The following is a 15305-nucleotide window of genomic DNA, read 5'->3' on the forward strand; positions in this document are numbered from 1 at the left end:
AAGATTTAAATGTCAAATAATTAATTAATTAATATATGTTATGGACTTAATTAATTAATATCTTATTCATGTAATAAAAATTCCAACTAATTAGGTTTTGAACAATAAAACTTTATTTCGAGCTCCTCTTGAGGACATTATCATATAAGACTCTCCTGAGGTGCGATTCAACATAAGAGCATCCCCATCTGTGCTCTTAGCTAAGAGCACGGAAGTGGGCCCGGACTCACTTTTACTCCTTGTCCTTAGGCAAGAGCACAACCCTCACATTCGTGCTCTTCCGCAAGGATAAGCTCAAGGGTCTCACCATTCTATTATTCAATTTAAATACTTCAATTACTAAAAATATTTCTACATTATAAAATTACATAATTAAAATCCTAAAAAATTAAAATTACATAATTAAAATCCTAAAAAATAAAAATACATAATTAAAATCCTAGAAAATAAAAAAATACATAATTAAAATCCTACAAATTAAAAATTACATAATTAAAAACTAAAAAATTACTCCATCCGTCCCACATTTGTAGTAACATTTAGTTATGACACGAGTTTTAAGGAATTGGGTGGAGTATGTAATTAATGAAGTGAGAGATGGAGTGTGTAATAAATGAAATGAGATGGTGGAGTGAGATGATGGAGTGTGTAATAAATGAAGTGAGATGATGGAGTGTGTAATAAATAAAGTGAGTTGGTTGAAGGTGGGTCCCTCTTTGACTTTTTGGTTTTCTATTTTTGTTTTGATTTATTTTAATATAGATAATGGCATTTGAGTATAATTTTAGTGAATAATGGGGTAAAATTTTATGTGCAAATATGGTAAATTCTAAATGTTACTCCAAATGTGGGACACACTTTTATGGCAAATTGTTACTACAAATCTAGGACGGAGGGAGTACTACATTTTATAGATGAAAATGTGAATTTTGGGGAAAAAATATTGAAAAATAAATTAAAAATGTGTATAAAACGGTTATAATTTATTGGGAAGTGAAAAAATATTTTTTTATTTTAAAACATTTTTTTAATTAATTTTGAATTTTTTTAAATAAAAAATCAAATTTGCCAACGGCTATGCCGTTGGCCAATCAGGAGCTGCCACGTCGTGCTGCTCAGCGGCACGGACGGACGGCATGGATTGGCGGACGAGCGGTGTCCCCGCCGCTGGCACGGACGGACGGGGCACCGCTGCGGATGCTCTAATAGTCATCCTAGCACCGCTAGATATTAATTATCATAAACCAAAATATCAGGATCTTGGGTTGTGAAAAACATGCACCATTCGATAAATCAAAGTAATCCATAACCAATAAAATATGTTCAAAGCTAAATATATTGATTAAAATGGTAGTTTATTAAGACCTTCGTCTTTCAGTAGATAGTATAAAGACTAGTCTTGGTGTTAGATCTGTTCAGTTCTATACCACATCAATATCATCTGGCTTGGAAATATACGGACTGACATTGAAACCTTTTACGATAGATAGTCTAAGTCTATCTGGGTTGTGAAATACCCACTCTGTCCGCGAATAGGAGTCCCATTTTTTTTTATTTCGGTCCGTCCGCAAATAGGAGTCTCGGTTCATTTTTACTATAAATGGTATATAGGCCTCACATTCCACTAACTTATTCCACTTACATTTCGTTTAAAACTACTATATATAATTGGGACCCATATTCCACTAACCTTTTTTCATCCAATTTTCTTAATATTTCTTAAAACCCGCAACAGAAAGATATGAGACTCCTATTTGCGGATGGACGGAGAATTGTTTTTCCTTTGTTCAGAACTGACCGTGTTACCTTAAAGTGAACGTCGCCCGCAACCGGTCTACTAAAACAAAGACTTGGACTTGTTTTGTTTCTTATATACTTAAATACAATGTAAAAACCTTGCTCAGAACATCTCTAAGGGACAATATCAACTTTGTTGAACGGAGAATTTTTTTTTATAAAGTTACAATATTAGCGCTTCCCGTATGCTGATCACCTCTACCCAAGATGACATGGTATTGAATTACGAACAAAATGCTTATATTGGCAGCTCAAAGTAGTGTACGACAAACACTGGATGTTCAATGTTACTCATATATATTTAGAAATAAATAATTACCGTGATCTCGTACTTGGTTTACACTACAAGAAGTATGCATCTCAACACAATTTATTTACGATAGGAAACGACTTCGGTTCAACTCCAACAATCATTTACGATAGACTGTTTAGGTTACTTCTAAAAGATACCGACTAGAATATCTTCTATACCCATGAGTCTACCTATCAATCTATATGTCGAAGGAGAATTGTTTATTCCATTATCCATTATTTTTCTATAAAATGGTCAACAATTAATGATAAATAACAAATTGTGTGATAATAAATTTATTTCCATTATGTAGAAAATTAAGTTTTTAATTAAAAAAAAACGTAAAGGATGTTTTATAGTATATATTATAATAAATGTGTAAGATCAAAAAGTCTTTTGAGAAAATATGTGAAGCCAAAAACGAATTTTAGTCATTAAATTGATTAGATTAAATTGATTAATTGATATAAATTAAAACTAATTCAATCAAAATATTCTCCACCGTTAATTTTAAATGAAAATGGTAAAATTGGACTAATTCAGGTTATATGAGACCAGATACGTATGAAGCTTAATGTATAGTACTACAAATTAATTTAGACTTATACACGTAATCAATTTTGGACTTCAATATATAAAACATAAAATGTGGATTGATTGTGATCGTGACCTACCATAAATAGTACTCCTATAATATTTTGTACATATAAACAATGTGAAAATATTCATGTTGATTTGATTTTCATATTTGGAATTTCACCTTTAGGTAAATAATACTGATTATTTTAGTATTTCTACCAACAATAAATATGTCCACACAAAAAATATAGTAACTGAGAAAAATACATTTTTCAGAAGTATATTTACATGACACATTTTTTTGTTAAAAAACTCCATGTAATATTTTATGGACACATAAGAAATGTTACATGTGAGTGTTTTTATTGGGATACAAATGTAAATATTTAAAAATTGAGTGTCACTTTGTAATTAAACATATGTTAGCAATTTGCAATTACAAATATTGATGCAATAAGTTATACTTGGTCAGTATTTATTCAAACTATAAAGTCCACTATTGGTGTTTATAAACTTTTTACATTTATTTGTTGATTTATTTTCTTTTTTGGTAGTCTAGATTTCTAATTATTAACTTTTTTCACACAATAAGATTTGTAAACTTTATGCCCAACGGGCATAAAATAAGTGGGAATTTTTTGAAACAGAAGAAAATGAAAAAAAGAGAAGAGAGAGAGAGAAAGAAAAGGGAAAAGGTATAAACTTTTCTTTTACCAAAACGAGAGAGAAGAAAGTGAAGACTGTAGTTTTCCCCCCTTTGGATTCCACTCCCAGCTCTTGGATCCAAACGCGTCAGCTCACTTCCCGATTCTTGGTTTTCTGAAATAGAGACCAATAGAGTGACGGTTCCGCTCTTGATTTTGGTTTAGCTTCGCTCCCTTTTGTGGATTGGTTATTTTTCCGATTTTTTTATGAGATTTGTTGGGCAAAATGTGGTTTTGGTTACATTTCTGGTAGAGATCTTGCGTCATTTTTATCCATCTTTTCAGATTCCACTTGTCTATTTATGCTGCTCAGGGTTTTCTCCTGAACTTCAATTTAAAGGGTTTGAGTTTTCTTTTGTAATTTTGAATCAATTGGAATTGCTGGAAAGCTCAACTTTAGGTACTGTTGAAGTTATTTGAATTGTGTTGAAAAGCTTGGATTTTTTGTTGCTTCAGGAGAGATAGTGACTGATATGTGAAGGAATTGTTTTCTTCCTTTTCTACATATATATATACTCCAATACTTCTCTTTACTCTTCAAGAGTAAATAAGTTATTGCTATTGTGGAGATCTGGGACCTTCTTAATATCTTTTGTCCTATGAGGGCTCTTTTTCCTTCAGAGTCATGTAAAGAACCATTTCACAGTTCTATCAATCCTCAGTCATGGCTCCAAGTGGAAAGAGGCAAACTCACTAAATTCGTGCCGCAGTCTCCTTCTTCAATGTGAGTAGCCTAACCTTTTACATCATGTTGAGAGTAACATATGTGTCTGTTTCATGTGACTAATTGATAAGATAAGCATATTAAGCTGTGTCATGCTTGATGTGATTGAATATTGAACAAGGTTTAACATGTTTGTAGAGAATAACATATGTTTGTGTGCGTGTTTCGTATTATGACCAATTAATTTCGTATTAGGCTACTTCTTGCTTGACTTGATTGAATATTGAACAAGATTTAACATTGTTTGTAGAGAATCCCTTATCAAGGTTCCCGAACCTTCAATTCTTCCGTTCTATAAGCCTGTTGATTATGTTAAAGTGCTAGCTGAAATTCATGAAGAACTCGAGTCATGTCACCCTACAGAAAGGTCGAGTCTTTACTTGCTGCAGTATCAGGTCTTTAAAGGCCTTGGGGAATCAAAATTGATGCGTAGAAGCCTTCGCTCAGCTTGGTCAAAGGCAAGTACGGTTCATGAGAAACTTGTCTTTGGAGCTTGGTTGAAGTATGAGAAGCAAGGTGAGGATATAATATCCGACTTGCTGTCCTCTTGCGGCAAATGTGTAAAGGAGTTCGGATCCATAGATATTGCGTCTGAGTTCCCTGTGGTTGAAACTCGAAGCTCTCTTGGAAAGGTAAACAGCACTAATCTCCCACGTGTTGTTTCTTTTCAAATTGGCGATGAGAGAATAACATGTGAGAGGGATAAAATTGCTGGACTTTCTGCTCCGTTTCAAGCAATGCTCAATGGATGCTTCACAGAATCGGTTTGTGATGACATAGATCTTTCGGAAAACAACATTTCCGCTTCAGGGATGAGAGCAATCCGCGTTTTCAGTGAAACAGGAAGTTTAAGTGAAGTGGCTCCGAGTCTTTTGCTGGAAATTTTGGTATTTGCAAACAGATTTTGCTGCGAAGGCCTGAAGGATGCTTGTGATCAGAAACTTGCTTCTTTGGTTTTATGCAGGCAGGATGCAGTGGAACTCATTGAATTCGCTCTTGAGCAGAATTCTCCTATTCTAGCTGCCTCTTGTTTGCAAGTGTTTCTACACGAGCTTCCTGACTCACTAAATGATGAACAGGTGGTTGAACTGTTTTGCAGTTTGGATAGGCAGCAAAGGTCAATAATGGTTGGTCCTGCCTCATTTTCTCTGTATTCCTTGTTGGCTGAAGTTTCCATGAATTCTAATCCCTCCTCAGACGCAGCAGTTCTTTTAGTTAAGCAGTTGGTAGACTGTGCCAGAAATAGACGGCAGAAAATGATAGCACTTCATCAATTGGGATGCGTTAGACTTCTTAGAAAAGAGTACGATGAAGCAGAAACGTTATTTGAAGCTGCTTTGAGTGAAGGGCATGTTTATTCCACTCTTGGATTAGCCAGGTTAAGTCATATCAGAGGGCATAGCAAACAGTCATATGAAAAGATCAGTTCTGTCATATCCTCTTATACACCACTCGGATGGATGTATCAAGAGAGATCGTTATACTGTGATGCTGATAAACGATGGGAAGAACTTGAGAAAGCTACGGAGCTCGACCCCACGTTGACTTACCCCTACATGTATCGAGCTGCCTCCTTGATGAGAAAGCAGGACGTTGAAGCTGCCCTTGCAGAAATCAATAGGGTTCTTGGGTTCAAACTAGCCTTAGAGTGCTTGGAGCTGCGCTTCTGTTTCTATCTTGCTCTTGAGGATTACCAATCAGCTTTGTGCGATGTGCAGGCGATTCTTACTCTATCTCCAGATTATAGGATGTTTGGAGGGAGAGTTGCGGCTTCCCAACTCCGTATTCTTGTGCGTGAACATGTCAAGAGCTGGACAACTGCAGATTGCTGGCTACAGCTTTATGATACATGGTCCTTAGTCGATGATATTGGATCACTCTCTGTTATCTATCAGATGCTCGAGTCTGATGCAGCGAAAGGTGTTCTATACTTTAGACAGTCTCTTCTTCTTCTCAGGTAACTTTCCGATCATCTTTAAATCTATGGTTTTTCTTATTAAATAATGTGACTGTTATGACAAGTCTGTAAAAAAGAAATCCCTGTGCCCGTCTTGTTTATCTCTCTCATGTTTGAAATGATGGACTCGTGTGCTTGAAAAAGCTGAAGTATTTTCCCTATTTTTTTTAGCTTGTTATCATGTTCTAACGATACTATATGCGAACAGATTAAACTGTCCTGAAGCAGCGATGAGGAGTTTGCAGCTAGCTCGTGAGCATGCATCAAGTGAACCCGAAAGATTAGTATACGAGGGGTGGATCTTATATGATACCGGTCATTGTGAAGAAGGGCTACGGAAAGCTGAGGAGTCCGTTAATCTCCAGAGATCTTTTGAAGCTTTCTTCCTGAAAGCTTATGCATTAGCCGACTCTTGTCAGGATCCATCTTGCTCATCAACTGTTATTTCACTTCTTGAAGAAGCTCTGAAGTGCCCGTCAGATAGACTCCGCAAGGGTCAGGTATGGTGCCTTTCCTCTTTGTTTAGCCTTGACTTGTTTAATATGTTTAGCCACGGATGTCTCAAACTTGAGAAACTGTCGTTGCATATTGGCTGTTGGCATGATAGAAACTTCCCATTAGCTTATCGAATTTTGGTTACATGTCCTAATATCTTTTGGCTTATGTTGGGTTTGTTCTTTCCCTCTTCTATGTGGCTTTTAGGCGTTCGATTCTTCATCGTGTTCTCTCCTTAATTGCATCCCTAGAAGCAAGTGTTTACTTCGAGTGGTAGCTTAGATTGATAAAAGAAATATAGACTGATTTGTTACATAGTTGATGGTCTGAGCAATTTTTGAGCTCGTTTGATCGTCTAATAATCCTTCAAATACTCAACAATCACATGTATCATCAATCTAATCTACCACCCAAAGTAACGCCCGTTGATTTTTTATACAAGAGCTGTAGCGTTCGCCTATTTAACTTCTTTTCCTAATCTTGTATACTTACTGATCCCAGGCGCTGAACAACCTTGGAAGCGTGTACGTTGATTGCGGGAAGCTCGATGCCGCGGCTGACTGCTACATCAATGCTCTCAAGATCCGGCATACTCGGGCCCACCAAGGCCTTGCCCGCGTCCACTTTCTTAGAAATGACAAGAACGCTGCATATGCTGAGATGACCAAGCTGATCGAGAAGGCAAGGAACAATGCGTCTGCTTATGAGAAACGCTCAGAGTACTGTGAGCGTGACCTCACAAAGGCCGATCTTGAGATGGTCACCCGCCTCGATCCTCTTCGGGTCTACCCTTACCGATACCGAGCAGCAGGTTAGATAAAATTAATATATACCCTAATCATTCAAATATCCGATGATATGTATTGTCAACCAAATTTTACGCCTGTTTGGTTAATTAAACTTGCAGTGCTGATGGACAACCACAAGGAGAGTGAAGCCATTGCTGAACTGTCGAGGGCGATTGCTTTCAAGGCGGATCTTCACCTTCTTCACCTCCGGGCTGCATTCCACGAGCACATTGGCGATGTTATGGGAGCGCTGCGCGACTGTCGAGCTGCGCTCTCGGTCGACCCCAATCATCAAGAGATGCTTGAGCTTCATAGCCGTGTGAACAGCCAAGAACCTTGAGGTTTTGGGGAAAGTGGAACTAAATTATTGAAAAAAAAGAAAAGATGGATCATGGAAGTGAAAAAAGTTAGCTTGTAGATGTCAGTGTATACATCTCTCTCTGTGTAATGGTGCCTCCTTAATGCGCCAAAACAACCTTGTATCATCTTCAATTATCTCTCCTAACTTGCCTGAATTTTGTATACTTGGAATTTTTTTGTTAATATAATTTTATTATGAGGTTGCACTTCCTCTTTATTGTTACCAAAAATTGGCAATATGAAGGACGGGTATTTTGGACACGACATGAAAACTCGATATGAACACACATGAAATCGACATGAAAACTCGATATGAACACACATGAAATCAATGTGTTTAGGTCAAGTCTTATAAGGTTGATGTTTTAATTGGGTTGACTTCTTCGGAACTCAATAAGTTCAAGTTGGATTTGTATTGGATTGAATTCGATTTAGTTACATGCTAAAATTACGTTAATTTTATTTTTTGGGTTCGTGTTAAATTATGTAAAATTGAGATTTTATCGTAGGTTACAATATGAGAGACTCGGAGGGAAGTTGGAAGATGTATATAATTTCCTTTTGGAGAGTGACCAAAAAAACAAATCCATACGGGCTCAATGCAAAGCCAAACGTTTGTTGCAGTCGACAATCCAAACAGGTTTTAATTATGTAAATTAAGTTTCTGTCGTTATGTTATCATATCATGTTAACCCGTATTATATCATATCGTTAATGGGTGTGGATCGGGGTGGATCGAGGGCAGGTTGGGTCGTTATCAGGTTGTGTTGTAATCAGTTTGGCCCGATTTAAGTCTATGATTTTAGCTCTTCTAGCAGTATAACCAACATAAATATATTTTGTTTTAATTTTTTGAAAAGATAATGTTGTTTTAGTGTAGTAGTATAGTAGATCAGTGATCGAGAAACGTGCCAATTTATATTTTGTTAATTCAAATTAATGGATAATTAGATTTGTAGCCTAGACCTAGAGGCTAGAACAGAATAGGTTAGTCGCCTACAATTTAATGAAAATCCAAAAGTTTGGGCGCTTCGTCGTGACGTAAATTACTGATACAGAGGCTTCGTGATTTGTCTTTAAATTCAATCTGTTTGCAGGTGATGATAAGAATCATGAATTTCAACCAACAATAGCGAGATCACCGCACAAACCGACACTCAGGTTTAATTCCAACAATTTGTTTGAAAAGTGTTTAGCAAATTCGGATTACTGCTTTGTGAAATGTTACTTGAAATTTCTTAGCAAAAGGGTTTTTTTTAATACACTTGCAAATAAAGAGTAATTTTTTTGCAGAGCAAATTTTGAGGATGCGATTGATGATGAAATGGGTTGCAATATTAACATGGTTATTATGCACGGCAGCAGCATATGCCAAAAAAAATGATGGGATTGGTATGTCATTTTCATTGGCATGTATGATGGCATATGAAGAAGGTGGAGTTTCTGGTGTGTTGAATTCACCGGAGTGTCCTTGGTTATCATTCCCTTCTTCTCTTCACTCTTCCAACTCCAATAATCATTGCCACTTTGCCACTCTCCAAGGCCGCAGAGACTATCAAGAAGATCGCCTCCTCTGCAATCTTCACTTGCACCTACCATTTTCCCATGGTTATTATTAATGTCTCTTCATTCTTTATTCTCTATTCCAATTCATTTCTAATTACTAGAATCAGTTGCAGGTGAAGAAGGGGTGCCTAGCATTGGTGTGGCAGCTATCTTCGATGGCCATGGGGGCCGCGAAGCGAGTGAAATGGCTTCCGCCATGCTCTCCCCTTACCTTCTCATCAATGTTGCTTTCATGGCTTCCAAGCGCGTGCTTCCAAGCAACGACGAATATAACAAGACACAAGTAAGGTTTATATACAACAAATCCTAATTGATTTCATACTGAGATTTCATTTTGTGTACATGGTTCAAGTTCAAGATTCCAATTCAATCTAGTCTTTGTCTTGCTATAGTGCAGCCTGCAGAGGGCACAGGCAGTGATTGATCACGACACACTTCGTTCGGTTTTAGAGGAGGCATTGCTGAGGACGATCCAAGATATTGATTCAGAATTCTCAAAAGTATGCACCCATTTCCCCCTTCACTATAACATAGTAGTAGTGGTGATATTCTATGTATCAAGTTCCTTTTTTTTTCACTCATCTCCAGCAAGCTTTGGATAAAGGCTATGTTTCAGGGTCTACCGCCACTGTTGCTCTTTTATTCGAGGGTCAACTTCTCGTTGCCAATGTTGGAGATTCAAAAGCTCTTTTGTGCTCTAAACATGGTCCGACTGTATCGTTTTGTTATGAAAAATGCTTAATATGAGTGTTTTGACTTGATCACCTTGTGCTCAAACTTTGTCATCACCGACAGGGGATTCGTCGAAACAAGTTTATGTGGAGGAATTAACAAGAGACCATCACCCAGATAGAGAGGATGAGAAGACCAGAATTGAAGCAGCCGGTGGCTTCATTACTCGATACGGTGTCCCTCGTGTAAATGGTATATTAGCTCTGTCCAGAGCCATTGGCGACGTCTATTTCAAAAGGTAAGCGTTCATACTCTGCAGTTACATGCTTTACTTTGAATTTCTTGATTAGGCTCGACTTGATTAGCCTGTTGCTTCTAGATTTGGGGTTACAGCTGAAGCAGAAGTAACTAGTTGGAAGGCTTTCACCTCCGAAAACAGCTACTTGGTGGTTGCATCTGACGGTGTATTCGAAACATTGACTCCAAAGGATGTCTGCCGTCTCCTCCACAACAAGGGGTCGTCGTCGTTGCCTGAACAGATAATTCGCCGTGCCTTTGAGACTGGCAGCATGGATAACCTATCAGCTATTGTGATATCTCATCTTGTTAGTTGCTGCGGTAGGGAGAGTACCGAATCCATTATAACATCAACTTCATTTGCCTAGTTTTTCAGTATTGGTATTTTATTGAAAGAAAATCATGAATTTGTTGAAGATAGGTAGTCAACAACTCCATTTTGAAAGATTTGTCCACATCCGATGAATTGGACAGATACTGTCAATTGAAACTAAGGGAACGGTTGAACCTAATTGACACATTATGGTAAGAGAAGACATGAGTGGGGTAAGATAGTCAATGAACCAACGTGGGAATAATAACGGATGACACAGTTGCGCCCACCGCCAAATTTTGACAAAACAGAGAATGAATTCGACCCTACAGACTTGCGTGGTACAAAAGTTCAACAGGGCTCGCATACTCCACCTATACACCTGCAACGTAGTAGTTCGTTAGTCCTCCTTCACCCTTATAGTTTTTACTTTCTTAGTTCTTTCCTGGCCTGACAAAAAGAAAGAAAGAACGAAAAGGAAATCCAACCGAATGTAGCAACACACTCGTGAACAATGAACAAAGGATCCGGAAAAACTTGGCTAAATATTTCTGAAACCAGAATGGTTGAATCAATTTCAGACATCTTACAATTCGAAAAATAAATTAGGATCACAAAGTAGTGTGACTAAGGTTATCCATACGAGTATATAGATTGTATGATTTAATCAATTAATTTCTGGGGCTTGTGCAACCTTCCAAGCAGGTATGCACTAGACATGAATATCACTATGAATAATGGGATGAGTATGAACCATCAAAACCTAACTAGTCACACTAAACTCTTCCAATAAATTGCCCAATGAGAATGTTACTAACAGAAGGTGGACCACTGCTAACAAAAGGTGAACCACTGAGATCACATTTTGGTTCTTTATAGGCAATTTGCTATGATACATTTAAACAATAAGCTGATTCAGCACTTAATTAGATGACAGACAACTGGATTGAATATATAACGATTTCATGCTTTTCTACTTAGTTTTTCATTTTTTACCTCTTCGTATTAAGTGCAGATGGATATTTTATGGAAATAAAATCTTGGCCACTCATACATATTCATTACAGCAATGATTTGAGACAAGCCCAAGAAATATCTAGTTATGAGAACCCTAAAAGTAATAATCTCACCTTTGTGACTCAGACCAGTAGACAGGCAAACTTTCTTCACCGAATCATTTTCCATTGAACTGCAACGTGTAAGGTTAGAAGGTTTTCTGATTCGGGTTATTGAAGTGTCAATTCTTGGCAGTTGATTACCCATTCGATGGTTAATATAATCATCCAAGCTTGCACACGAGGCCATTCCTGCCTTTCCCTTGCTCTTAAACCTTCACCTAACAGAGATATGAGGAAACAACAAACAAGAACCAGAAATACTTTCTACGTTTTCTTATTTTCGTCAAACAGGGTACCTGTCTTTTCTCTTCTCAAGGTATCTTTGAACAGATGCTTTTCTGGTTGATGGTCCTTCCACTGATTTGAAGAAGGGAAGGTACATAAGCATTTTTAAAAATTGAAGTCATACGCCATTAAATTCTTTCACAGCTCATAGCCTTAATTTTATAGTTAGTATGCATGCATTCAGTTTTACTATTGCATCAGTGCAATCACAAATGCAGATTATGTGAAAATCACGGCAAGCCTAGGAGAGCCAAATATTATCTTATGCATGGAAAAATATACTCTAATGCATTCGGATTCAAGTTCAGATGAGGTAATTCTCAAAGCATCCTTTGCGTCATATTTCTCTTTTTTCACTTTTTACATTTTCCACATTTGTTACAGATAAATTTAAAAGGTTATAGCTATTCCTGCTTGCTTTATAACATCAAGATCCTGATGGCATAAAGTTTGTGCTCCCACATTTAGGTCACATATTTACACTAGACCTGATTTATTACATAAGGTGTAAATAAAGCTATTTTGGGCATAAGTCACAGTACAAAGAAGCTAAGTTATGCTAACATTGCCATATGTTCAGATACGGAGCAACTGTTTGCAATAATTCGACCAAAATGAAAGCATTTGATAAAGATTGTTTTTCTCGGAGGAAAATATACTTAAACCAAAAATGACAAAGGACCAATACAACTTATTAACCAGATCAGGTAAAATATTTAATAGTTAAGCGGGCATGTAGTATATGTTTGCCCTAACTCTTTTGTTTTACTATCTTATAGACACGACGTATTATGCTTACCCTATTTTAATTGATTCCAGTCAACCATTTTATCAGGATAAATAAAAACTTGACATCTGTTCTCCAAATAGAATTATCTGAAGCAGTTACATGAAGGCCATATCCATAGCACGTGGAAGAGATAGAAGATTAAATTGCCATCGGTATCATGTCTCCTAGAGGAGGTAACTTGCACTAATTATTGAGTAGTTGATCATTGGCCCGTTGGGTTGAGTACATATCTTTATGTATCTTGCCACAAATAGATAAAGAAAACTGATGTATTCCCAATGCCATTTCAGTATTTTACAATAAATATGGATTGAAATACCAGAATGGCTATTGTGTAACTAAGTAATCCAATACCAGAAGAACTTCAGAGAAGTGTCAAAAGAAAAATTGCTTACTAGGGGTTTCTTCTTGAAGAAGTTTGTTTTCTTCTCCAGGCAGTCGGGTGCTTTCATTCATTTTCACTGCAAACGCAATTCAAAAGTCCAATTGAGGTAACTTGTTACACTGGACAGTAATTTAAATATATTTCATTATATAAAGAGAGAGAGAACATCAAACTCTTCCAGGAATTCCTGGAACCATTCATACCCAATATAGATATCATAATAGGACACAAATAGACAGCATCGGAACTAGTATTCTTCAAGTTTGCTCTTTCAGGGAGTTGAAAATGAGTTTGCACATGAACATACATATATTGCACAAGCACTTGTCACATAAAATTCTGACCAAAGCAGAATATGTAGTATTGTAAAAAATGTAAAATGTAAACTGTTAACTAGTAGTACTCCCAAGATAAAGGCTTCTGTACCTGTTGGCAACATGAGAACAGCTGAATCCTGACGAGCAGAGCTAACGGTTTTTGGAATGCATGGTAAAGGTTGCAATCCTGCAGCACCATCAACAGGATGTTCGTCTGGAAACCTCAGAGGACTTGCAGCAATGTGCATTAGTGCCCGCACCTGAGAAACACGATAGTGCATTGTAAAAGACTAATATAGGGATGCGGGGATGAAACTGCATCAAGTCAAGCGACATTAGAGTGATAATAACCTCTAAGTAGAGCAACAAAAGCTTCAATACCTTATCTGCAGGGACATCATCATACACATTCACTTTGCCACAATAGAATATTGTCATTTGTCCCATAGGCATATTTGTTGAACCTGGGGTTCTGGAAGAAAGAAAATACCCTCTTCATCAGAAAGGCAAAGTTAATAGCCAACAAACGACTGCGTAAGATTGTTAGATATCAAAGAACAACAGAGAAACAAAGAGTGCAAGACTGGACTAGTTCACTGGTTTACTAAAAATGTGTGTTTTGTAGTATCTAGGAAGTGAAATTCTGAAATTGAACAACAAAAATTGTTTATTTAGGGATATATAATTCAGATAGAGTAAAATTCGAAATAACCTAGGTTGAGTAGATTCATCATTGCCAGCGGCAAAACTGCTAGAGAAACCACCCGAAAAATCAGGCTTGTCGAGATCTTTCACAGAATGCGGCGTCGTTTCCTCAGCGGATAAAGAATTCTCTGCATCACCACCAGTTGTTCCTCTGGGAACCTACATTTATTAATTAATAGAAATAAACAGGTTAATTAATATTTAATTCCTCACAAACACTCAATTCAAGGCACATAATCTTTTATTCATTCATCCTGAAGTTCTATCAACGGATTAAATAAATACTAGTACTACTAAACAGAGAAGAAGAATTACGCACACTATCCGGAGCAACATTGCTGCTGCTATCGGTGTTGTTAGGGCGCGAAATGCGAAGCCGCTTGCGCGCACCAGCAGCGTCCGAATCCGGCGTTGTTTCGAGGAGCGTCTTCAGCATTATCACTTGCTGAATCGCCTGAGATTTGTTCCACGAAGGTCTCCTCATTCCTTCGCCAACCAAAATTAAGGCGAAAATAATCAAAATAACGCCTGATTGTTGGTTCGAGCTCAATTATTAGACAGATAATAAGGAGTACCTTTCTCCTTGAGGTAACGGCGGCAGTCTTCGCGAGTGACCTGAGCAATGTCATCCTCCGTAAGCAGGTGAAGCGGCTTGTCTAGTGGCGACTTAGCGGCGGTGTCCTCGGGCGGCGCAGGGCAAGATTCCGACATCTATTCCGATGAACTGTACGACTGGGTCTCCGGCGACAGCGAGGTAGCAGATCGAGGGTTAGATAGGGGAATTAAGGTGGAAGTGGGGGCTATTTTGGTAAATTGGAGGTTGTGGCTGAGGGAGTGAGTGTGGTGGACTGGTGGTTGCGGGAAATATGGCCGCGGCGTCGCAGCTTTGTCTAGTGCGCTATTTTTTTATTTTATTATATTTCCTTTTTCTTTTTTCTTTTTTTGCTTTATGGAGTTTGGGGATGGGGGCGGGGCCGCGACAGAGGTGCATCCCTAGAGTGCCACGTAAGCGTGGAGGTTGACGATTACTTTCTTGCACCTCTTTTTATTGGAAATGGCGGTTTTGTCCCTCAGCGATCAAGGTCTTTTTGGCCATTTTGTCGAGGTTAATTTGATATACTCCGTCAGTCCCATCGAAGATGATCCACCTTATTTTTGTTT

The 15305-nt window shown here is 37.6% G+C and overlaps 3 protein-coding genes across 9 annotated transcripts; 2 read left to right on the forward strand and 1 right to left on the reverse strand.

Annotated features, from left to right (window-relative positions):
- Nucleotides 1-3323: 3323 nt before the first annotated feature.
- On the forward strand, nt 3324-7906 carry LOC125200564 (ETO1-like protein 1). The gene is made up of 5 exons (XM_048098218.1): nt 3324-4096; nt 4347-6053; nt 6262-6553; nt 7050-7359; nt 7456-7906. Exons 1-5 carry the CDS (start codon nt 3972-3974, stop codon nt 7674-7676), a joined length of 2655 nt encoding a protein of 884 aa, XP_047954175.1. The 5' UTR covers nt 3324-3971; the 3' UTR covers nt 7677-7906.
- A 711-nt stretch (nt 7907-8617) lies between these two features.
- LOC125201016 (probable protein phosphatase 2C 51) lies at nt 8618-10647 on the forward strand. 4 transcript variants are annotated; one of them, XM_048098883.1, is made up of 8 exons: nt 8618-8683; nt 8794-8857; nt 8990-9304; nt 9370-9545; nt 9655-9762; nt 9851-9968; nt 10058-10232; nt 10314-10647. In XM_048098883.1, the coding sequence occupies exons 3-8, from the start codon at nt 9004-9006 to the stop codon at nt 10597-10599; spliced, it is 1164 nt and encodes a 387-aa protein (XP_047954840.1). In that variant the 5' UTR covers nt 8618-8683; nt 8794-8857; nt 8990-9003; the 3' UTR covers nt 10600-10647. The 4 variants fall into 4 exon arrangements, with proteins under 4 accessions (XP_047954840.1, XP_047954841.1, XP_047954839.1 ...); XM_048098884.1 differs by lacking the exon at nt 8618-8683 and having other exon boundaries at nt 8694-8857; nt 9370-9550; nt 9660-9762; XM_048098882.1 differs by lacking the exon at nt 8618-8683 and having other exon boundaries at nt 8694-8857.
- A 126-nt stretch (nt 10648-10773) lies between these two features.
- On the reverse strand, nt 10774-15056 carry LOC125201018 (protein TIFY 4B-like). 4 transcript variants are annotated; one of them, XM_048098887.1, is made up of 10 exons: nt 14720-15056; nt 14464-14630; nt 14152-14303; nt 13821-13911; nt 13549-13699; nt 13133-13198; nt 11959-12019; nt 11804-11874; nt 11675-11733; nt 10774-10926 (listed from the first exon to the last, which is right to left on the reverse strand). In XM_048098887.1, the coding sequence occupies exons 1-9, from the start codon at nt 14853-14855 to the stop codon at nt 11711-11713; spliced, it is 918 nt and encodes a 305-aa protein (XP_047954844.1). In that variant the 5' UTR covers nt 14856-15056; the 3' UTR covers nt 10774-10926; nt 11675-11710. The 4 variants fall into 4 exon arrangements, 3 of the variants coding, with proteins under 3 accessions (XP_047954844.1, XP_047954843.1, XP_047954845.1); XM_048098886.1 differs by having other exon boundaries at nt 11675-11874; nt 14720-15055; XR_007172827.1 differs by lacking the exon at nt 10774-10926 and having other exon boundaries at nt 11804-11880.
- Nucleotides 15057-15305: the final 249 nt, after the last annotated feature.

Source organism: Salvia hispanica, chromosome 1 (genome assembly GCF_023119035.1).
Source record: "Salvia hispanica cultivar TCC Black 2014 chromosome 1, UniMelb_Shisp_WGS_1.0, whole genome shotgun sequence".
Classification (NCBI taxonomy): domain Eukaryota; kingdom Viridiplantae; phylum Streptophyta; class Magnoliopsida; order Lamiales; family Lamiaceae; genus Salvia; species Salvia hispanica.